Source organism: Diceros bicornis, chromosome 2 (genome assembly GCF_020826845.1).
Source record: "Diceros bicornis minor isolate mBicDic1 chromosome 2, mDicBic1.mat.cur, whole genome shotgun sequence".
NCBI classification, from domain to species: Eukaryota; Metazoa; Chordata; class Mammalia; order Perissodactyla; family Rhinocerotidae; genus Diceros; species Diceros bicornis.
Window position 1 is genome coordinate 45414121 of NC_080741.1, and position 25632 is coordinate 45439752.

Below are 25632 nucleotides of genomic sequence, written 5' to 3' on the forward strand. Positions count from 1 at the left end.
TATCAGTTACAGCCTCCTCACATACCCTCATCCTTTCACTTACTCTGGGTGATCTCCATATTAGTAATGATTTCCATATTAATAAATATTGATAATATTATGAGCATCTCCTCATAAAAGAAAAAAATACACACCAAAAAAATCACTCTTCTCTTATAAGGATCTAGCCTTGGTAACCAAAGTAAATATTTCTTGTTTAAAGGTATAAATCTAGGAAGTAATGAAACAGCCTAAAACACTGCTGGCGTTTTGGCCTATGTGTGTTAATTTTAAGCTGAAAAATACCTTTCTTCTATGTCATGACTAACTCTAAATCATCTCATGGCTGTGCTTTCGTCTCCCACTCTTCAGGCTACCAGGTACCCCTAACTCACATCCTGCAAGTACATTACAATGGGGTCAGAATTCAAAGTGAGAAGTCTCCACCAGCATGGAGAAAACTGCCTTTTAAATTACTGTGAGAAATCAAGATTAAGTCACATCCAGACCTTCCAAAATACGCTACAGAAGCCTCAGACCTCACCAAAGGAAGAAGACAAAGAGAGCAAAGGGTCTGCTGTCTTTGGATGAAACTTGTGGATATCTCCTCCTCCAAAATCACCATCGACCATTCACTTGGCATATCGGTCATAATGCCTAGTTGCATCTCTAGAAGATGTATTTAACTATATGTGTGTGTACGTGCACATTAAATATGCATATCTTCTCAACTATGTTAAGAAGCAGAGCTCTAGAGGACAAAAATAAAAAGACAGCTTTGTCTTTCCTTAGCACCAGATTCAGTATCATATACATAGCAGCTCTCAATATTGAGTGTAATTTAACTAAGGATGAAAAGGATGAGCGACAGCACATAGAAGAAATAGACATTAAATAAATAAACCTACAAGTAAATCAAGTTAAGTTCAAGGCTTATAAGTGAGATAAATGCCATGAAGGAGAAGAATATGAGACTTCATGAGACTAACAGAAAAGTTCTAGCTGAGACGGATGGATCACAAAGGCCTCAGCGATATCTGAGCTGAGACTTAAGGAATAAAAGTGTGTTAGCCAGGCCCAAAGAGAAGTCCTATGTGCAAGAGGTATTTTTTCCTCCTGAAGAGGAAAAAAAAAAAAGGTTAATAAGAAAGTGAAGACTTCTCCTTTCAGAAAGACGGAGTAGAAGCACTTTCCACTATTCCTCCTGCTAAGTACAACTAAAAACCATGGGCTATATACATAAACGAAACATAAGAAGACTCTGACAGGTAGAAAAAAGAAGGCAGACTGACAAGGGACCCCAGGACCTAAGGAATAACATGGCGGTGAGTTCCCAGGGTTTTCTCTTTACCTCCTATATCCCAGACTAAGTGCTGAGAAAGCTGGAAACCCAGAAATGCCAATAGGCACAGCCGAAAAAAAAAAAAAAAAAAAACAACAAGAAAAACCTGCTCTCTCTCTCTCTAACCCACTCTCTGTTTTCTAGCTAGACAGAAAACTTGGACAATAACTACTCTATTCTAGCCAAACACCACAGAAATACTGGGGCCTCACCCCAGCCAGGCTAGCAAATTCCTCGACGAGAGCCCAGACTTAAACACTTACCAGCCTATAACAAGGGGTCTGACTCCACCAAAGAAGGCCAAGTAGGGAGCCCAGTCTTCCTTTCCCACTGAATGGTAAGAAGCATCCTTCCAGCTTGTCAGGGCAGTCAACATGTAGAACCTGGACTTCCACCCCTACCAGGCAGTAACAAGGTTCCCTTTCCACTCTCCACTGTGGTGGTGTCACAAGAAGTCTAGTGGAGAGTCAAGAGTCTCACCACCATCCAGCAGTAAGGAGGCCATCCTCCACTGTAGTGTCAGTGGACGCCATGTGGGAAGCAGTAATGAGGTATCTGTATCCCTCCCAGCAAGAGTGGAGGCCTAGTGGGGAGCCAGAACTCCCATCTCTGTCCAGCAGTAACTAGGACCCCCCTCATATGACAATGGAGTCCAAGTTGGCAACCTGGACTTCTACCACCAACTAGGTTAACAAGGTGACACACCTCACCCTCACCCTCACGCTAGAGTGGTGTCAGAGGAGGCCTGCTAAAACATAAGATTTAGATAAGATCAAGAGTCTCAGAGCATAATGCGGAACATAACGTTCAACTTTCAATCAAAAATCACTCATCATAACAAGAACCAGGAAAATCTCAACTTGATTGAAAAGATACAATCAATAGACACCAGCACTGAGATAAGTCAGATGCTGGAATCATCTGAGAAGGATTTTAAAGCAGTCATGTTACATATTGAATGTTTGTGTCCCCCCAAAATTCATATGTTGAAGCCCAACCCCCAGTGTGATGGTATTAGGAGCTGGGGCCTTTGGGAGGTAATTAAGTTTAGATGAGGTCATGAGGGTGGAGCCCCCATGATGAGATTAGTGACCTTATAAAGAGACATCAGAGCTTCCTCTCTCTGCCATGTGAGCACATAGCAAGAAGGCAGCTGAATGCAAGCCAGGAAGAGACTCCTCACCAAGAACCAAATCTGCCAGCACCTTGTTCTTGGACTTCCCAGAATTCAGAACTGTAAAAAATAAATGTCTGGGCGCTGGCCCAGTGGCATAGGGATTAAGTTTGGCGCACTCCGTTTCTGCGGCCTGGGTTCATGGGTTTGGATCCCGCGTGCAGACTTATATCACTCATCAAGCCATGCTGTGGAAATGACCCATATACAAAATAGAGGAAGACGGGCATGGATGTTAGCTTAGGGCCACTCTTGCTCAAGCAAAAAGAGGAAGATTGGTAACAGGTTTTAGCTCAAGGCCAATCTTCCTCACAAAAAAAAAAAAATTGTCTGTTGTTTAGGTCACCCAGTCTATGGAATTTTGTTGTAGCAGCCTGGGCGAAGACAAGTTATCATAAAAATGTTTCAACAATCAATTACAAATCCTGTTGAAACATGGAAAAACAAAAAATCTCAGCAAAGAAATAGAAGTTATAAAAAGAACCAAATGGAAATTATAGAACTGAAAAATGTAATAATAGAAATTCTTAAAAACTCAGTGGATGGCCTCAATAGAAGAGTGGAAATGAAAGAGGATAGAATCAATGATCTTGAGGACACATCAATAGAATTCACCCAATCTGAACAACAGAGAAAATATACTGAAAAAAAAAACCTGAACAGAGCCTTAGGGACCTGTGGGAAAATACAAAAGATCCGACATTCATATCATCAGAATCCCAGATGGAAAGAAGAAAGAGAATATTTGAAGAAATAATAGCTGAAAATTTCCCAAATTTGGTAAAACAACAAATCTACACACCTAAGAAGTTGAGCAAACCCTGAAGAAAACAAACCCAAATAAGTCCGCACCAAGACCGACCATAATCAAACGTTTGGAAACTAAAGATAAAGAAAAAAATCTTGAAAGCAGCTGGAGAAAAAGGACACATTACCTCTAGGAGAACACCAGTTTCAATGACAGCAGATTCCTCATCTAAAACCACGGAGACCAGAAGGAAGTGCCAAAATACTTTCCAAGTGCCAAAATAAAATAGTGTCATCTATGAATTCTATATCTAATGAAACTCTCCTTCAAGAATGAAAGAGGAAAAAAAAAGTTCTCAGATAAAGAAAAGCGAAGAGAATTTGTCACTAGCAGACCTACCCTTAAAGACTGGTTAAAGGAAGATCTTAGGAAATTGTATTAGTTTCCTAGGGCTGCCATAAAAAAGTATTATGAACTGGATGGCTTAAAACAACAGAAATTTATTGTCTCATAGTCTGGAGAGTAGAAGTCTGAAATCAAGGTGTTGGCCAGGCCATGCTCCCTCTGAAACCTATAAAAAAGAATCCTTCCTTGGCATTTCCTAGGTTTGGGTGGTTGATGGCAATCCTTGTGTTCCTTGGCTTGCAGCTATAGCACTTCAATCTCTGCCTCCCTCATCACATGGCGTGCCCTCATGTGTTTCTGTGTGTCTCTTCTCTTCTTATAAGGACAACAGTTATACTGGATTAAGGGTCTACTCTACTCTAATATGACCTCATTTTAAGTAATTACATCTGCAACAACTCCATTTCCAAATAAGGTCACATTCTGAAGTACTAGGGGTTAGGACTTCAACATATCTTTTGGGGAGACACAATTCAGTCCATAATAGAAATTACAAAAGGAAAGCTTCATACTGTACGATTCCATTTATATAATATTCTTGAAATGACAAAATTATAGAGACAGAGAACAGATTCGTGGTTGCCAGTGGTTAGGGATGATGGAGGAAGGGATAGATGTGACTATAAATGGGTTAGCAGGAGAAAGATCTTTGTGGTGACAGAGATGTATCTTAATTGTGGTGGTGGTGGTGAAATGAACCTATACATGTGATAAAATGACAAAGAACTATACACACATTGTATCAATGTCAACTTCTTGGCTTTGGTATCATACCACAGTTACGTAAGATGTAATCATTGGGGTAAATTGGGTAAAGGGTGTATAGGACCCCTTTACTATCTTTCCAACTTCCCTTGACTTATATAGCCATGTGCCACATAACATTTTGTTCAACGACGGACTGCATATATGACAGTGGTCCCGTAAGATTAGTACCACATAGCCTAGGTGTGTAGTACACTACTAGCTTTGTGTAAGTACACTCTATGATGTTTGCACAATGACAAAATCACCTAACAACACATTTCTCAGACCTTATCCTCATCGTTAAGTGATGCACAACTGTATTTATTTCAAAATAAAAAGCTTAAAAAAGAAATGAAAATTTAAGTCACAATTACAGGCTAACAATTTAAATTTTCTGTAGATAACTCAAGGTTTTTCCCTACAAACATTTTTAACAGAAACTCACTTATATTACACTCCAAGGAACCAGTTTAGATAATGACAGTAAAACAGTTGTTTTAATACGATATGAAGAGACAAAAAACTTAAGAGGAAGTATAATAGATAGAACCTAGAAGCAACAACAAAGTACCCCTAGAACTTGCAGATTAAGTGAATCCATGAGGACTAGACTATCAAAATCACCCTGCAACACTTGAGGTTCGCCATCTGCAGATTAGTCCCGTAGGCCAGGAAATCTCCCAAATTAAATGAGAAGAACCAGGCCTTGGATAGCTAATCAAGATATCACCAAATACATAAGAAAGCAGTAGCCCAATCAATGGAAATATACAAGAAGACTAGGCCAGTCAGAAATCTAGAGAAAGTGAAGGCAAAATCAAGAGGTGGGCAGTACTGCATGCATCCAGCACTGCTCAGGAGCAGGCTATGGACACCAAGATCTGGCTCACGACAGAGCCCTGCTTGGTTTGGGGGTAGGGATGGTTTTCAAGTTTTCTGTCTCGTAAGGCTATTACAGTCCTCTTCCTCTGGTTCTAAATTTACCAATAAATCTTCTAATAACGAATTCCACTTTTACTTTAACATCAACTGTTAGGGTCGTTGGAAAAGTACCTCCTTATGGTAAATTAACTACCCGGCATTCTGGTCAGTCCCTTGTGAGTCGCACTAGTTTTAAGTGTAAGTCAGTCCCCAAAGCCTAATTAACTCTGGGTGTACTGGCAAAGACAAGTTCCTAGATCTGCAAAGTTAAGGGCCATATCCTAATCAAGAAGGTACACTATGAGCCTGGACAGCAGGCCATCCTCTGTCTAACATACCTCTGTTTTGGTCTCTCACTTCCACAGGTAATAAATCAGCCTTACAAATGGCTCTCCAAAATCCTATTCAACTCACAAAATTCAGAACAGACCTACTTTTATCTGCCAGAGCCACTCTCTTTCCCCTCCTACTCACTGCTGTCTAAAATCACTCTCCAAAATGCATATTCTACATATAGCATCTACTGCGAACACAGATTCCTATTAAATATGCTAAAAGAGCAAATAGAGCAAAGCAGAATATATTTTTTTAGCCACTACTAGAAATGTACAAGTCCATGATTTCATTTCTTCTGGTAAGCCCTAAGTCCTGAGGCCTTAGGTATATGAATCACTGCTCTATGATCCTGCTAAATTCAGCTTTAATAAATTTTCACAACTTTTCTATTTTTAAAATATGTAAAAATGAACTACAATCACTAACAAAAAAAAATTTCTGTAAATTCTTCCATTTGCAATTGGTTGGTGCTTAATTTTCAAGATGTTACAGTAATCCATATTCAGAAACATGATAAACAAAATGAAAACCTAAAAAGTACACAGACAGCCTACTTGTACTTTTACGTGAAAATATGAGTCTTCTTACACATTACATTTTGGAGTTTTAGTGTTTTGCAATGAATTTCACAACTGTCGCAAATGAGACATAAATCATTATCAAAAAGCATTTCTTAGGATTTATTTGCTTAAGAAAGTAAAAGTGACAGATCCCTAGAATAAGCTACAAAGACATATTAAATCTACAGAATTCTATTTCAGCACTGGACAGGTCAGCATAATGGCTGGAAAAGTCACTTTCCTGTTTGCACCATGATGACTGTTTTTCATACCCGGGCAATCACCAGGAAAACTGAGCCTCAATCCTCATGTCTTCCCATTACTGGAATTCCTTTGCTTTCTTACCAGTAAATTCATGTTGCTAAATTGCCAGTCACTGACAGCCAGTGATATCACTGCTTTAGAATAACAGAAGCAGCTGATGTAGAAACTATTTAAGACAGGTTTAAATTTTCACTTACCTCTGCTGCTACTACAATCAAAATCAGGTCCACTTTTGACTCTGGAAAGAGTGCATTCACTTGTGGTGACATTCCAATCAGAGCACAGTTAGTGACCACAGATATAACACTCATTGTTTCAAAAGCCAGCTAAAAAAAAAAAGAATAGGAAATTAAAAACTGCAAGGACCACTTTCATATTTCCTCATCCTTTTTCATATCATCTAAAATCAAGGAAAAACCCTTTCCTTACTTCTAAATATTCCGAGTACATTTAAAAATTTTTTTCTATAATGCCATGATTTTCTTTAGCTTAAAAAAGCCATACTGTTAGAAGGTATGTTAGGTACATTTGGCTTGAATATCCCAATGCAATTGTTCTACCTTCCCAACTGGAGGTGGCCGGAGACCTGAATTTGGAATACATCCTAGGAGAATACACTGTTCAAGGTACTCTACCCTACTCACACCTACAGTGACTCTAAAGAAGCACTGCCAGAGAAATGTTTTGCATTCAAAAACAGGTACAATTTCAAACAACTTATTTTGTGAAACTGTCCTTCCACTTTGACAGATCACACACCATATCTGGTTCAGCTACACCCGAAGCACCAGTTTCAGTGATCCCTTTCTAGTGGCATTTACCAGTCACCTGTAGAACTTTAGAAAAACACAGATGCCAGACCCCACGGAAACCAACTAAACAGACACTGATCCAGTGTTTACCGAGTATGGACTGTGGAAATGTTGCGACCATTGCTCTTTCTTTTCTTTTTTTTTTAATGTACAGCACTTGGTGATCAATACTTAATAACTTAACCACTAATTCTAAGAAATACAATTACTATTAGAAATATAAATTTTAAAAGAAACAAAACAAAACATGATTGGATCCAAACAATAAATATCTTGTCCCATTGAGAATTTCTGCTATCTTACATTTTAGGAATCCTTTGCGTAATCTGATTATTTTCCATAGTTTTCTTTACAACAAACCTACTCAGGACTTTATATTCTCTTTAAATAGCTAAAATTTCTATTTATTCATCTTTTATAATTATAGTCATAGTTCAAAAGTCAAATATTATAAGTATATAAGGAAGAGTCTCCTCGTCCCCCTTTCTCCCCTTTGCCAGCTCCTGTTCTCCCCACAAGATAATCACTATTATTAATTTCTTATATACCTTTCCAGACATTTTGTATGCAAATATAAGCAAACTCAAATATATACACCTGTCTTACTCCCTTTTTGGCATAATACGCATTGTCAGACTCCCTCATTCTTGATCACAACTGCTTAAGTATTTCATTGCATGGATGTACCAGAATATATTTAACCATTTCCTTATTGGTGGGCATTAATTGTTATTACAAACAATGCTACAATTAGTAACCTTGTAAATACATCATTTAACAAGTGTGGTAGTAGAATAAATTCCTGCAAGTGGAATAGCTGAGTCAAAGGTGCCATGCATTTGTAATTTTGATAGATATTACCAAGCTGCACTCCATGGGGTTGACCAGTTCAGCCTCCAATCAGCAACATATGAGAGTGCCTGGCTTCTTGTACTTTTAATACCTCTGTAACTAAACTTTTGGATTTTAAATATTACCTATATTGAGTTATAATTTATGTACAATAAACTGCATTCATTTAAGGTATAACTTCATTAAGTTTTGATAGATGTATTCACCTGTGAAACCACCACCACAAACAAGATAGAGAACATCTCCATTTCCCCCAGAAGACTCCTCAAGATGCTTTGCAATCCATCCCTCTCTTTACACTCCGTCACTATAAATTAGCTTGCGTTTTCCAAAATGTTATATAATTGTAATCACACAAATAACACAATCATTTGTGTCTGCTTCTTTCACTCAGCATAATGATTTTGAGATTGATCCATATTACATATATAGTAATTCATTCCTTTATTCCTTTTTATCCTTAAAAAGGATATATATTCTTTTTAGTGGATATATACTCCTATTATATATCCATTTTATGAATATACCATAATTTTTTTATCCGTTTACCTTTTGATGGCAAATTGGGTTGTTTCTAGATTGGAAATATTGTGAATAAAGTTACTATGGACACTTTCTGTGCAGTCTTTGTATGGACATATTCTTCCATGTCTCCTGGATATCTAGAAGTGAGGTGTTGGGTGTCACGCTAGGCATATATTTAACTTTTTAACAAACTGTCATCTAGTTTTGGAAAGTGACTGTACCATTATACATCCTCACCAGCAATATATGAGAGTTCCAATTACTACACATCATTGCCAACATTTGGTACCATCAATCTTCTTAATTTTAAAATGGGTGTGTAGTCTATCTCATGCTTTTCATTTGCATTTCCCTTGTAACTAATTATAAATATTTTCATGAGCTCACTGGCCATTCACATATATTCTTCAGTGAAGTATTTCTTCAAATCTTTTGTCCATGTTTTTATTGGTTTAATTGTCTTATTATAGAGTTGTAGTTCTTTATATAGTTTGAATACAAGTCCTCTGGCAGACATATATCTCCTGAATATTTCCTTCCATTCTGTGTCTTGCCTTTTGTTCTCTTAACTTTTGAAGAGCAAACTTCTCCCCCCATTTGGAGACCGAGTTATCCCAACACTATTAGTGGACAATCATTTCTCCCATTGAATTGAGATTTCACCTACATCATATAGTGAATTTCCGGACTTTCTATTCTGTTCCATTGGTCTGATTGTCTACTAATGCACCAGTAATACACTACTTTAATAACTAAAGTTATAAGACAAGTTTTAATATGTGGTAAGAAGTGTCTCTACTCTTCTTCTTTAGAGTTTTTCTGCTATTCTATTTCATTTGTTTTTCCCTGTGAACTTTATAATAAGTTTATCTAATCAAAAGAAAAACTTTGGGGGCCGGCCTGGTGTTATAGTGGTTAAGCTTGTGCCCTCCGCTTCGGCGGCCTGGAGTTCGCAGGTTCGGATCCCGGGCGTGAACCAACACACTGCTTGTCAAGCCATGCTGTGGTGGTATCCCATATAAAGTAGAGGAAGATGGGCAGGGATGTTAGCCCAGAGCCAATCTTCCTCAGCAAAAAGAGGAGGATTGGTGGGGCCGGCCCGGTGGCGCAAGCGGTTAAGTGCGCGCGCTCCGCTGCGGCGGCCCGGGGTTCGCTGGTTCGGATCCCGGGCGCGCACCGAAGTACTGCTTGGTAAGCCATGCTGTGGCGGCGTCCCATATAAAGTGGAGGAAGATAGGCACCAATGTTAGCCCAGGGCCGTCTTCCTCAGCAAAAAAAGAGGAGGATTGGCGGATGTTAGCTCAGGGCTGATCTCCTCACAAAAAAAAAAAAAAAAAAAAAAAAAAAGAGGAGGATTGGCATCGGATGTTAGCTCAGGGCTGATCTTCCTCATAAAAAAAAAAAAAGAAAAAGAAAAGAAAAACTTTGGTTGGAATAGTGCTACACTTATAAGTTAAATTGTAGATTTATCAATTTGCAAATTTGTAAATTAAAGGACTGGTATATTTAAAATACTGAGTCTTTCTATATCAAGAAGCTATTGCTGCATAACCAATAACCCCAATCTCTGTGGCTTAAAACAACAACCATTTATTTAGCTCATGATTCTGCAGGTGTACAATTTAGGCTGTGCTCATCCAGGCAATTCTTCTAGTCTCAGCTGACCTTGACTGGGCTTACTCACGTACCTTCAGTCATCCAGTGGGTCAACTGGAGACATCTCAGCCTTATTATGCTAGCTTGAACTTTTAATACTATGTTCAATAAGAGTACTGAGAGTGGACATCCTTGCATTTCTCCTAATCTTAGAAATAAAGCATTCAATTTTTCACAGTAAGTATGTTGTTAGCTTTAGGGTTTTTTATAGATATTCCTTATCAAGCTGAAGTGATACCCCTCTATTCCTATTTTTCTGAGAGTTTTGAAAATAAATGTGTCAGATTTTGTCAAATGCTTTATCTGTATTGATTGATATAATCATTTGATTTTTCTTCTTTAGACTATTAATAAGGTGGATTACATTGATTAATTTTCTTTTTTTTCCTTTTTTTTTTTTGTGAGGAAGATCAGCCCTGAGCTAACACCCATGCTAATCTCCTCTTTTTGCTGAGGAAGACTGGCTCTGAGCTAACATCTATTGCCAATCCTCCTCCTTTTTCTCCCCAAAGCCCCAGTAGATAGTTGTATGTCATAGTTGCACATCCTTCTAGTTGCTGTACGTGGGATGCGGCCTCAGCATGGCCAGAGAAGCGGTGCGTCGGTGCGCGCCCAGGATCCGAACACAGGCCGCCAGCAGCGGAGCGCGCGCACTTAACCACTAAGCCACGGGGCCGGCCCTGATTAATTTTCTAATATTTAACCAGACTTGCATCCCTAGACTAAATCCCACTTATCACAGTGTATAATTCTTTTTACATATTGCTGAATTCTATTTGCTAATATTTTGTTAAAGTGTTCTGTGTATTTATTCACAAAGGATATTAGTTCATCATTTTCTTTTTTTGTACTCTCTTTGGTTTTTGCTATCACACTAATATTAGCTTCATAAAATGAATTGGGAAATATTCCCTCCTTCTATTTGCTAGAATAAATTGTGTAAAATTGGTGTTAATTCTTCTTTAAAAGAGAATTTGCCGGTGAAACCATTTGAGCCAGGACATTTTTGGGGGGAATTACAATTACAAATTCAATTTGCTTATAGTTATGGGGCTACTCAAATTATCTATTTCATATTGGGTGAGTTGCAGTAGTTTGTGTTTTGGGAGAAACTGGTCCATTTCATCCAAGTTATCAAATTTATATGTGTGGAGTTATTCATAGTATTCCCTTATTGTCTTTTTGATGTCTGCAGGGTCTATAGTGATATCTGCTATTTCATTTTTATTTTGGCTATTTGTTTCTTCTCTCTTTCTTTTTCAGTCTTGCTAAAGGTTTGTTAATTATACTGATCTTTTCAAAGAACTAACTGTTTCATTGATCTTCTCTACTATTTTTCTGTTTCAATCTCATTGATTTGTACTCTTATCTTTATTATTTCCTCTTTCTGCTTATTTTGGGTTTATTTTGTTCTTTGTTTTTAGCTTCTTGAGTAGGAGCTTAGATTGATTTGAGATTTTTGCTCTCTTCCAGTGTATGCATTTAGTGCTACAAATTACCCTGTCAGCACTGCTGTGGCTGTGCCCTACAAATTTTGATATGCTGTATTTTCATTTTCATTCAATTCAACGTATTTTTTTACTTCACTTGACACTTTCTATTTGACTTTTAATTATTTATAAATGTGTTGTTTAGTTTTCAAGTGTTTGCAGATTTTCCCAGTATCTTTTTATTGACTTCTAGTTTGATTCCATTGTGGTTACAGAACATACTATGTATGATTTCAATTCTTTAAAATTTTTGAAGTGTGTTTTATGTCCCAGGAGATGGTCCATTTTGTTGAATGTTTTGTAAGCACTTGAAAAGAATGTGTGTTCTACTGTTGTTGAGGAGAATGTTCTATAACATTGATTAGATTCTGTTATTTGATGGTGGTGTTGAGGTCTTCTATACCCTTGCTGATTTTCTCTCTAGTTGTTCTGCCAATTTTTGAGAAAGGGATGTTAAAGTCTCCAACCATAATTGTGAATTTATCTATTTCTTCTTTCAGTTCTGTAAGTTTTTGGTTCACGTATTTTAAAACTTTGTTGTTTGGTGTATACACATTAAGATTGCTATGTCTTCTTGGTAATTTCACCCTTTCATCATCATAGAATGTTCCTCTCTGGTAAGTTTCTTTGCTCAGAAGTCTACTTTGATATTAATATAGCCATTCTTGCTTTCTTTTGGTTAATATTTCCATATATATCTTTTTCTATCCTTTTACATTCAACCTGCTTATATCATTTTGTTTGAACTGAGTTTCAAACCCAGCTTACAGTTGGGTCATGTATTTTAATTCACTCTGCCAATCTGTCTTTAATTGGTGTCTTTAGACCATTTACAGTTAATGTAATTACTTACGTTAGGACATAAGTCTGCCATTTCTTTTTTTTCTGTTTGATTGCTCTGTTTTTCATTTCTGTTTTCTTTTTCTTGCCTTACTGTGGGTTACTTGAACATTTTTTAGAACTCCATTTTGACTTATCTGTTTTTGAGTGTATCTTTTATATAGCCTTTTAGTGGTTGCTCTATGTATTACATTTTATATATATTTTGTATGTTATATATAATATATATTATATATTATATTTTTACGCTTTATATATTATAGTGTGTATATGTGTGTGCATATATATACACACACACATATATATACACAATCATGCACCACACAACGACGTTCTGGTTACCGAAGGACCTTATATATGGTGGTGGCCCCATAAGATTAGTACCATATAACCTAAATATATAGTAGCCTAAACCACCTAGGTTTGTGTTTGCACAATGACGAAATCGCCTAATGAAGCATTTCTCAGAACATATCCTCGTCATTAAGCAACGCATGACTCTGTGTGTGCATGCATACATATATATAAATATATAATCACAGTTTATTTGTGCCATTATTTACCAGTTCTAGTGAAGTATAGAAACCTACTTCCCATTGCCTATTTATAATACAACTGTCTTAATATTTTCTCTACATACATTTAGAATCATTAGATAGTGTTATAGTTTTTGTTTCAACTTTAAAGACTCAAGAGGAGAAGGAAAGTCTATTGTATTTACTCATATTTTGCTTACCAGGTTTTTTCTTCCTAATGTTCCCAGATTCCTTCTTTTATCACTTCCTTAGTTTAGAGAACCTCCTTTAGCCATTCTTTTAGGATAGATCTGCTGGAAATAAATTCTGTTCATTTTCCTTCGTCTGAAAGTGTCTTGATTTCCCCTTCATTCTTGAAGAATATTTTCTCTGAATATAGGATTCTGTATTGACAGTACTTTTAAGCACTTGAAAAATATTTTGCTGCTTTCTTCTGGCCTCCATGATTTCTGATGAGAAACTGGCTGTCATTTTAATTGTTTTTCCCCTATAGGTAAGAAGTCATTCTCTATTAGTGCTTTCACGACTTTTTCTTTGTCTTTAGCTTTCAGATGTTTAATTATGATGTGTCTCAACATGGATTTCTTTGGGTTATCCTGTTTTCAGTTCACTTGGCTTCTTGAATCTGTAGTTTGAGGTCTCTTGCCAAATCTGAAAAGTTTTGGCCATTATCACTTCAAGCATTTTTTCGGCCCCTCCCTCTTTTTCCTTTCCTTTCAGACTCCAATGACAGAAATGTTAGATCTTTTGTTATAGTCACACAGATCTGTGAGACTACATTTACTTTTTCAGTCTATTTTCTCTCTGTTGTTCAGATCGGGCAATTTCTATTGTTCTGTTTTCCAGTTCCTGGTTCTTTCCTCTATCCCTTCCATCCTGCTGTTGTACCCATCCACTGAGCTCTCTATTTCACTTACTGTATTTTCCACTTCTAAAACGTCCACTTGATTCTCCTTTACATCTTCTATTGCTTTGCTGAGATATTCTATTTCTTTCTATTTTTTCATTTGTTTTAGGTGTGTTCGTAGTTACTTGTTGGAGTATTTTTTTCATGGCTGCTTTAAAATCTTTGATATTTCTAATGCCTGTGTCATTTTGGTGGTGGCATCTACTGATTGCCTTTTTTCATTCAGTTTGATATCATCTTGTTTCTTGGTAATGATGAGTTACTTTTGATAGAAACTTAGACATTTTGGGTGTTATAAGACTCCAGATTTTATTTAAAGCTTATGTTTTAATTGGTTCCTCTGACACCACTCCAGCAGGGGAAGAGAAGACAATATCTTGTCACTATAGGTAGAAGTAGAAGTCCAGGTTCCCTGCTTGGACACCACTGACACCTAACGTAGGAGGTGGGGTCCTTATTATCACTGTACAGGGGTCAGAGTTCTGGTTTCCCACTAGACCACCACTGATACTTCCTTTGCTGGGAGAGGTACAAGCGCCTCATTTGTGCTCCCATGTGGCTTCCATTGTGCTGGGTGGTGGTGAAAGTCCTGACTCTCCACTAGGCTTTCTCTGAGACCACCCCAGCAGGGGTGGAAATGGAGCCTCGTTACTGTCAGGCAGGCATAGAAGTCCAGGTTCCCTATGCGGTCTCCACTAACAATGCAGTGAGGAGGGCCTCATTATCATCCAGTGGGTGATGTTCCAGTTACTTTCCTAGAAAATTGTCAGAATTTTGCAAGTGAAAGGGGTCTTAGAGACTATTTCACCTGACCCACCCCTGACCCACAAGAAAAGTGAGGCCCAAAGAAAGTTAATGACTATTTGAGTCACAGAGCTAGTTTGTGGTAGAGCAAGGATAAAATCCAGTTTTCCCAAATCTCTCTTTAGGGCTTCTTTTTTAAATTACAATGCCTCATTTTGTTATTTTTTTTTTAAAGGAATAATTTTTTCTCAAATAATTACCTGCCATACACCAATACTGGCTGAAGGTTCTGAGAATGGACGTTTGAAGACTCTGCACATTTTTAAGGCATCTGAATTAACTTCGGTGAAGTTATTTAACACAGCAAAGGCAGCTGCTAATGGGTAAACACAGGAGAAAAGGCTCACATAACCAAACTGCAGGAATAACTCCAAGTAATCATCGAAGGTGCCCTGAGAATGTAAACCACAAGAAGAAAACAGGCATTATTTTAATATCATCTAATAGGAATAACTTTTTACAATACTATCAAAGGCAGTGGTCTCTAACTGTTCAAAAAAAAATCTCCACGAGTTTCTTTCAATTCCTTCTTCTCAACAACAGAATTTACTTAAATTCACAGGCAATTTTATCTTTAAGTCCCTGAAATAAAGAATGAAAAATAAATTAGCTGCTCATCTCATTGTGTCAAATCATTAAATTATTACATTTTTTCCTAAGATAATCAATAGCAAAGCTAAAGATGTTTGCTCTTAAACAAGTAAAAAGAAATGATCCAACGTGACTATTTGAAATCCCTCATATCATGGGTACCCCAAAATCTCAGTCCCTGACTCTCCATTAAAAAACTGATGGTGCTGATACCAGAAAAAATGGTGGAGTAAGGACCTCCAAAAGTTTGCCCCTCCATAAAAACAATTAAAAAATACCAAAATTAGTGAGAATCAACTTTTTCAGTACTCTGGAAATTAACCAAAGGCTTACAGCAATCCAGACAGCATTTACTCAAGAAAAACAGCTCAATCTTGTGGCATTTTAATTTACTCTAGTCTTATCTCCTGCTCTCCAGCTCTGCAGCAGCCTTGAAAAATAACAGCATGCATTCCCAGTACCAGAGGGAGTATAGTGGGGCTGGAGATCTTTGAAAGCCTCTTTCTCAAAGGGTAGTCATTATCTGACCTACCTAGTGGTAGCCTGGAGGATCCCACTCAAAAGGCTTGTCTTTATCCAACTTCACTGAGTCTCTCCCAGTGCTAAAGGCTTCTCCCCAGGGATGTTAAATATTTTCACATCAGTTTGCCTGAGGTGATCAGTACCAGCTGAGGCAAACAACAGACTAGCCAGGGAGCTCAAAAGGAAAAGCTGAGGGGCCAGCCCAGTGCCGTAGTGGTTAAGTTCACGTACTCCACTTCAGTGGCCTGGGATTCGCAGGTTTGGATCCCAGGTGCAGACCTACGCACTGCTTATCAAGCCATGCTGTGGCAGGCATCCCACATATAAAGTAGAGGAAGATGGGCATGGATGTCAGCCCAGGGCCAATTTTCCTCAGCAAAAAGAGGAGGATTGCCAACAGATGTTAACTCAGGGCTAATCTTCCTCACAAAAAAAAAAAAAAAAGGAAAAGCTGAGGAATGAGATATCCATAGGTGGTTTGAAAAGCTCCAAATTTTTTCTAGGAATCTAGAAGACTGGGCATTGCATTGGATCGTGCATAAACTCAGGAAAGACCTGAGAAGGCTCTAATCTCACCTCTGACTCACCTTGAGGCTCTGTGCAAGCAGAAAGTGAATGCTAAAGCAGAATTTCAAACTTCCTGGCTTAGCGTTGAAGGTATACCCTAACACAAAAACAGAGACCTAACAGACATCTATAGAACACTCAATCCAACAGCAAATTGATAGAATTTGTTACCCAGCAGAATACTACTTCTTCTCAAGTGCACATGGAACATTCTTCAGGACAGATGAAATGTTAGGCCATAAAATAATTCTCCACGAATTTAAAAGGCTAAAAAGCATACATGGTATCTTCTCTGACCACAATAGAATGAAATTGGAAATCAATACCATAAGGAAATTTGGGAAATTCACAAATATGTGGAAATTGAGCAACATACTCCTAAAAAACCAATAAGTCAAAGAAGAAATCACAAGAAAATCTAGAAAATACTTTGAGATGAATGCAAATGAAGACACAACATACCAAAGCTTACGAGATGCCAAGAAAGCAGCGCTCAGAGGCAAATTTAAGGCTGTAAAGCCTTTGTGAAAAAGAAGAAAGATCTCAAAATAATTGAAACTTCCATCTTCAGAAGCTAGAAAAAGAAGAGTAAACTATACCTAAAGCAAGCAGAAGGGAATAAATAATAAAAATTAGACTGGAATAAATAAAAGAGAATAGAAAAACAACAAAGAAGATCAATGAAACCAAATGTTGGTTCTTTGAAAAGATCAACAAAATTGACAAACCATTATTTAAGACTGTGCAAGAAAAAAAGACTCAAATCACTAAAATCAGGGATGAAGGAGAAGACATTACTACTGACCTTACAGGGGGAAAAAGGATTACAAGAAATACGATGAACAATTATATGCTTAAATTAACATTAAATAACCTAGATGAAATGGGTAAATTCTTAGACTGACACAAACTATCAAAAGTGACTCACAAAGAAATATAACATCTGAACAGACCAACAAGTAAAGACACTGAATCAGCAATCAAGAACTTCCCACAAAGAAAAACCTAGGCCCAGATGGCTTCACTGGTGAATTCTATCAAATATTTAAAGAAGAATACCAATTCTTTGCAAAGTTTTCCCAAACGTAAAAGAGGAGAAAATACTTCCCAACTCATTCTATGAAGCCAGTATTACCCTAATACCAAAACCAGCCAAATACATCACAAGAAAAGAAAACTACAGACCAATACTCCTTGTAAATAATGATGCAAAAATCCTTGAAAAAATATTAGCAAGCTAGATCCAGCAGCACATTAAAAGAGTTATACACCATGATCAAGTGGGATTTACCCCAGGATTGCAATGTTGGTTCAACATATGAATATAATCAATGTAACACAACATATTAATAGAACAAAACTACATATATACTATATATGTATATATAAAATCATCTCAATAAACACAGAAAAAACAAAATACAACAGCTATCATGATAGAAACACTCAACAAATGAGTAATAGAAAGGAATTTCCTCAACCTGATCAACGGCATTTACAAAATACTCACAGCTGATGTCATACATAATGGTGAAAGACTGAAAGCTTCTCCCCTAAGATCAGGAACAGGACAAGGATGTCTGCTCTCAACTCTTCTATTCAACTTTGTCCTGGAGGTTCTAGCCAGTACAATTAGGCAAGAAAAAGAAATAAGAGGTATCCGGAGCAGAAAAGAAGTAAAACTATTTCTATATGCAGAAGACATAATATTATATACAAAAAAACCTAAAGAACCCACTAAAAATTATTACAGCTAATAAACAACTTCAATAAGGTTGTAGGATACAAGATCAATATACAAAAATCAATGGTATTCCTATACACCAGCAATGAAGAATCTGAAAATGAAATTAAGAAAACAATTCCATTTACAATAGCATTGAAGGGAATAAAACACTTAGTAATAAATTTAATGGAGTGTAAGATTTGTACACTGAAAACTACAAATCATTGCTGAAGTAAATTAAAGAAGACCTAAATAAATGGAAACAGATTCCATGTTAATGGATTAGAAGACACCATTGTTAAGATGGCAATACTCCCCAAATTCATCAACAGATTCAATGCAATTCTGATTAAAATTCCAACTGCATATTTTACACAAATGGACAAACTGATCCTAAAATAGAATTGCAAGGGACCCAGAGTAGCCAAAACAATCTTGAAAAAGAAGAACCAAGTTGGAAAAATCAAACCTCCTGATTCGAAAACCTGCTCCAGAGCTCTAGTAATCAAGATAGTGTAGTACTGGCATAAGGATAGACATAGGTAAATGGAATAGTATTAAGAGCCCAAAAATAAATCCAGAAATCTTTGCATCAAGGGTGCCAAGATCATTTAATGGAGAAAGAATGGTCTTTTCAAAAAACAAATGGTGCTGAGACAACTGGATATCCACATGCAAAGAATGCATTTAGACCCACTATCCACAAAAATTAACTCAAAATGGATCTGAGACCTAAATGTAAGAGCTAAGACTATAAAACTCTTAGAAGAAAATATAGGAGTAAATCCTCCTGACCTTGGACTGGGCAATGGTTTCTGAACTATGACACCAAAAGTGCAAGCAACAAAAAAAAGAGAGAAATTGGATTTCATCAAAATTAAAAACTTTTGGGCAGAGGACACTATCAAGAAAGTGAAAAGAGGGGCTGGCCCGGTGGCACAAGCGGTTAAGGGCGCGCGCTCCACTGCGGCGGCCCGGGGTTCACCGGTTCGGATCCTGGGCGCGCAGCGATGCACCACTTGGCAAGCCATGCCGTGGAGGAGTCCCATATAAAGTAGAGGAAGATTGGCATGGATGTTAGCCCAGGGCCAGTCTTCCTCAGCAAAAAGAGGAGGACTGGCAGATGTTAGCTCAGGGCCGATCTTCCTCACAAAAAAAAAAAAAAAGAAAGTGAAAATACAACCCAGAGAGTGGGAGGAAATATTTGCAAATCATATATCTGATAAGAAATTTATATTCAGAATATATGAAGAACTCTAGCAACTCAATTATAAAAGACAGATAACCTAACTAAAAATGTACAAAGAATGTGAATATATATTTCTCCAAAGAAGATATGCAAATGACCAGAAAGCACATGAAAAGATCATCAATATCTTCAGGCATTAAGAAAATGAAAATCAAACCCATAATGAAATACCATTTCATACGCACTAGGATGGCTATCATTAAAAAAAAGAAGCAGCAGAAAATAACAAGTGTTGGTGAGGATATGGAAAAAAATGGGACTGCCATACACGGCTGGTAGAAATATAAAATAATACCTCTCCTTTCGAAAACAGTCCAGTAGTTCCTCAAAAAGTTAAACACACAGTTAACATATGACCCAGTATATGGTAACGTATGTTCATACAAAACATATATTCATAGAAAAACTTGTACACAAATGTTCATAGCAGCATTATTCATAATAGCCAAAAAGTGGAAACAACACAAATGTCTATCAAGTGATGAATGGATAAACAAAATATAGTCCTGTACGTCTATACACTGGAATATTATTCAACCATAAAAAGGAATGAAGTACTAATATATGATACGGCATGGATAAACCTCGAAAACACTATGCTTAGTGAAGAAAGTCAGACACAAAAGGTTACATATTGTATGATTCCATTTATATGAAATGCACAGAATAGGCAAATCTGTAGAGACAGAATGTAGATTAGTGATTGCCAAAGACTGCAGGATGGAGTGACTGCTAACGGGTATGGGGGGTTTTGGGGGATGATGAAAATGTTCTGGAATTAGTGGTAATGGTTGTACAACCTTGTGAATTTATTAAAAACCATTACATTGCACTTTAAAATGCTTTAAATGCTAAAATGCATTAATAGCACTTTAAAATGCTAAATTTTATGGTATGTGAACTATATCTCAATTTTTTTAAAAAAAGTAAAGAAAAAAGCTGATAGTAATAAGGAACTTCTCTGGAGTCACCTTAGCAGAAGTAGCAGATACATCAAAGAGGCCAAAAAAGAGAGTCCATAGAAGAAAATGGGAAAAGCGTGGAAACATGAAGAAATCATTCTGAAACTATGTTTAAAACCTTCCTGATATGTTTAAAGGTTTAGTCCAAAGGAAGAAAGCAGCAATGGTCATTATATACCCTTGATTTGCAGAGCAAGTGATGTAAACAGTATAAGGTTAGTTATTTAGTGATCTTTAATAACTGGACAAAGGAAACTGCACTGAAGTAGGACATCTGGGCATTGGTGACTCCGATTTGTCATCTGAGTGACATCATACCTCCACAAGACCCAGTGACATGCTACTCAAACAACTCACTAGAGGCCTGCTGTTCACATTACGGCATTTATTCTGAGCAAGAGAAGCTAAGCAGCACTCTACGTCATGCAGTGACTGAGTGACAGAGCCAACCCTCATGACGCCTAAGGCCACACTCACCAACTTCTGACATCCTGAGGCCTCCTCAGGATCATTCAGTGCACAGGCAACAATTTCAGTTTAATAATAATACTCATTACAATACTTTAAAGCAATATTAACCATTAATATTTTAAAATTAGTAATTATAATGATAACTGCATCTCAGAGTCAGTCTTTCACCAAGACATGCATATTAGGCTCAGTAGCTGAGAGCTTTAGTAAAAGTCAGATTCCACTTCCAGTCAGTTTCTTTTCTTAGTTCATATTTTACTAAAATAGAAAATGCCCAAACATAATTAAAGAGTATTGAGAATGGTGGGAAGTGCTTCTTTCAGATGCTCTGGATATTTGGATGAAGCATGAACCCAGGGATCTTAAGTGAGTCTCACTGGCTGTTTTCAAGGCTTGCCAAAAAGTAACACCAAACACATGTGCCTCAGGAACTGGCAGGTTGACGCTCAGCTGGGGATTTAGGAGTGAGCAGTTTCTAAACCACTCTTTGGTTGCATTTGGCTCTAGAAAGTATTTCCTTAACGTTGTGTTGCAGCATACAGATGTGGTTTTAAAATACGCCCAGTGATATAGCATCGATTTATTTCTCTGAAGAGTGAAGTAATCAAGAGTTAGGAAAGAGTAAAAGTCCTAGCAGTCAATCTGTTTTTTACCACAATTCGGTCTTAAAAAATCCCAACAGCCTATGCTCAGCTTTCAGAATTGTGCTGTTTTGGCTCATAAAGTAAAAGGTTGAGCCTCTGCAGACAAGCATAGACAATTTCTCTCAGCTATGCCGCGGGGCAGCCTCTGGAAGTCCTGCAAAGGTCTTCCGGGCATTTTTAGCACACAACACCCAGGGAGCCCCTTTCCCACACAGCAGCGTATTCCACATTCAGTGTTTCCATCCCACGAGGTGATTCTGGTGATGGTATTTACATGTTAACACTTTTATGAGTACTTTTACACTTCTCAGCACTTTTGAGTCAGTAAATTTAGCAAACCAGGGACATAATCCAATAGCAAGAAGGAAAAAAATGCAAATTGAGCAAAGTAAACAATCACATACTAAAATAAAAATGTTAACCAAGACACACTCTACCCTATTAACTACAAGTTAGCAAAGACCAACTAAGACAATTCTAAAAACCTATACTAAGACAATTCTAAAAACCTATGTACAAACTTTTAAGAATAAAGCAGTTATTAAGAGTACTATGGTATTTCTGTGAAAATCATAATTAATTTTACATATCTAATTTATTGAATGTATGAAAACAAAGTTTTGGGTTCCAGGTGATCCATCCCACTTGCTACTCACACCACCCTTGGAGAAACATCATGTCTCAGAGTTCCTTACAATGAGCATATGACAAGGAAATAAAGTATAGAGTGAAGGCAACAAGCAGTCCACAGACATTGGGCTGGGCTGCTCTTTTCCTAAAACTGTTCTGTATTCAATATTATATTGAGAGCCTGCTAATAGCCAGGCTCTGTGTTAGAAACAGAGTTTCCATGATAAATAACATGGGGACTCTACCCTCAGTGACTGAGAAAGGAAAATTATTAGCAAATGGCACAAAAACCCTCATAAGATCATATTCAATATAATAATGTACATAAAAAAATATCGAGTGAGTAGTGATAATCATTTAAATGCAAACGATGTTCCATTAGGAAATTTATTAACATAAATGAAAATATTAAATAATTAAAGGAGATAATATGATAATCTCAACAGAAGCAAAAAAGAATGTTTGATAAAATTTAACATCATTCACAATAAAAAACACTTAGCAAATAAGGAAAAGAATATTTTAAACTGATAAAAAGTTATCTATCTGCCAAAAACATGGAACAAACATAACACACAATGGTGAAAAGACAAAAAAAATCAGGAACAAGATAAAGATTCCTGTTATAACTACTTCTACCCAAATTGTATTGAACATACTACTGAGCCCAAAAGATAACAAAAAGTATAAAGACTGAAGGAAGAAAGAAAATGGCCATTATTTATTTATAGCTGAATAGTCTACACAGAAAATCCAAACAAATACTGGAAATAATAGGAGAATTCAGCAAAGTTGCTGAGTAAAAGATAAAGAAATCAACAGCATTCCCATATACTAGCAACAAACAACTAGAAACTATTTTTAAAGAGCTACCATTTATAGGGAACAGGATAGTCTCAAACTATCTACCCACAGGTAACTTATTCACTACAAACTGAAAAAGAACCTTTGCGATCTGCCTGTCACCAGGCCAATCAAGTGATCAAACAGACAGCCCCACACAAGGTGTGGGGTGACAAGGTGACATCCATGCCTCCTGATGGTGTGCAGTGGAAGGACACCCCCAAAATCCCTGAACCCAAATCTTATGAGGAAACAATGGGACAAACTGGCTTCACAAAAGCCATGCCTTGAAAAATAAAAAAGGGGATTATTCTAGATCTGAAGTTTTCGAACTTTTTGGTCTCTGAAGCCCTAAATTCTTAAAAATTACTGAGGACACCAAAGACCTTTTGTTTATGGGAGTTATACCTAGTGATATTTACGTATTAGAAAATAAAACTCAGAACTTTAAAAAATATTTCTCATTGATTCATTTAAATAATAAGCATATTGACATAAATAAAATATTATTTGAAAAATAATTACATTTTCCAAATCAAAAAATGTTTAGTGCGGAGACACACACATATTCACGTTTTTGGCAAACCTCTTTAAAGTCTAGTTTACCAGAAGGCAGCTCATTTACTGTGGGGCAATATGTTGTTCTACTTGGAGTATTCACCGTGAAAATTCAGCCTCACGCAGCTATGCAGTTGGACACGAACTGGAGAGGGACAGCGAAGGTCTGAGGCGCTACACAGCCTTGGCCCCATGGCTGGTGGAGCAGGGTCAGCAGACCCCAGTGGATTACACCCAGTGGGGACATTATGAAGGACTTCTTTTTCCTAACTTACTCTGTCCTGCTTTTTCCAAGTTTTCTACAGTGAGTGAGCAATTATTACTTTTATAATAATGTTTTTTTTTTTTTTTTTTGAGGAAGATCAGCCCTGAGCTAACATCCGTGCTAATCCTCCTCTTTTTGCTGAGGAAGAACGGCTCTGAGCTAACATCTATTGCCAATCCTCCTCCTTTTTTTTCCCCAAAGCACCAGCAGATAGTTGTATGTCATAGTTGCACATCCTTCTAGTTGCTGTATGTGGGACATGGCCTCAGCATGGCCGGAGAAGCAGTGCGTCGGTGCGCGCCCGGGATCCGAACCTGGGCCGCCAGTAGTGGAGCACGGGCACTTAACCGCTAAGCCATGGGGCCGGCCCTATAATAATGTTTTTTAAGTTTCAGTCAAATTGCTTTTTCCCAAAGCTTGGCAACATTATTTTAGATGCATACATAGCAGTCAGGATGAGATTACGGAAAATACAAGTAAGTTCACTGACTTCAGTGAGGAGAAAAATGCACCCAGGAGGAAGGATCAGTATATAGCAAACAATGATCTAGAACAAATGTGACCCAAAAGCATCTCCCGTCTCCAAATAGATGGAGAGAGTGGAAAGAGCAAATATCGGATGTCACTCCAGTGGAGAGAGTGAAGGGGAAACTTGTGAGAGGTGAGGAGAGGAAAATAGGTCAGATCATGCAGGGCCCTGAAAGCAAGGTAAGGAGCAGCCCCGTTAACCCTAGCACTCACTCACAGACCCAGCACCTGCGAGAGAAATTAGTACACCATTTCCTTCACTTCACATCAGAGAGCCTGTGCTCAATAACAGAAAGACTCTCAATTGGAAAAGCAAAGTCTTGAATCTTGTTCCCGATTTAGTCACTAAGGGATTAATAACATAGAGCTTCAGTTGCCTATTATTAACATGAGAAAAGCAATGCCTGCCTTGTCTTCCTCCATAAAGGTATTATCAGATGTCATGAAATGTCAAAAACGTAAGATCTGAGATTCTGGCAATGTCACCTTATTAGCATACAGTTCTTAGATGAATTAAAATTGCTTGGACGTAGGGCATATTGTTTGAATTATTGTATACCACTCACTGAGCCTGAGGAAAAGGAGCGGAAACTGGTCTGGAGAAGACTGTGGATTTGGTTTTGGGCGCTTAAGGGGAGGATGACGTTTGCCCAAACAACTCGGAGAAAAAGAAGAGCTGGAAGCAGATTCTAATCGATTCCAGGAAGAGAAGGAGGGAAGTAGAGACAACAATATGGAGAATTATTTCAAGAAACTGTGAGGGGCAGGAAAGGGACAGGACACACACAGCAGAAGATGTGAGGGGTTTGCTTGGTTTGAATAGGAGAATTGCTGGTGGTTGGGGCAGGGAAAAGGGGAAGCGGGAGATAGAGGAGCTCCAGGTGGGCCTGGTGAAATGGGGCCTTTAAGGACGAGAAAAGCGATGGAATAAAGAGGTTCGGGAAAGACTGCTACAAAAGAGTGAAGGAATTAAAATAAATATGGCCAGCAACACCACTCCCCAGAACAAGCAAGGAATGGATTCTGACACACTGTGAATTAGACTGAGTTTGTAACCCACAGGAAGCAGCACTCAAACAATTAAGGCAACATGGCTCCACATTCTGCCCACAGACTTCTTTTCTTAACTCTTCCTGCGTGCGTGTGCGTGTGTGTGTGTGTGTGTGTGAGAGAGAGAG

The 25632-nt window shown here is 37.6% G+C and overlaps 1 protein-coding gene across 5 annotated transcripts in view; it reads right to left on the minus strand.

Annotated features, from left to right (window-relative positions):
• ANO10 (anoctamin 10) overlaps nt 1-25632 on the minus strand; it is a 217970-nt gene that overhangs the window by 144744 nt on the left and 47594 nt on the right. For all 5 annotated transcript variants that reach the window (XR_009222230.1, XM_058556041.1, XM_058556033.1 and 2 more), the window contains 2 exons: nt 15099-15290; nt 6674-6802 (listed from right to left, as the gene is read on the minus strand). Coding sequence is in view for 4 of the 5 variants with exons in the window: in XM_058556041.1 (XP_058412024.1) it covers nt 6674-6802; nt 15099-15290 (321 nt within the window). In the remaining variant the exon portion in view is untranslated. The remainder of the gene's footprint in view (nt 1-6673; nt 6803-15098; nt 15291-25632) is intronic.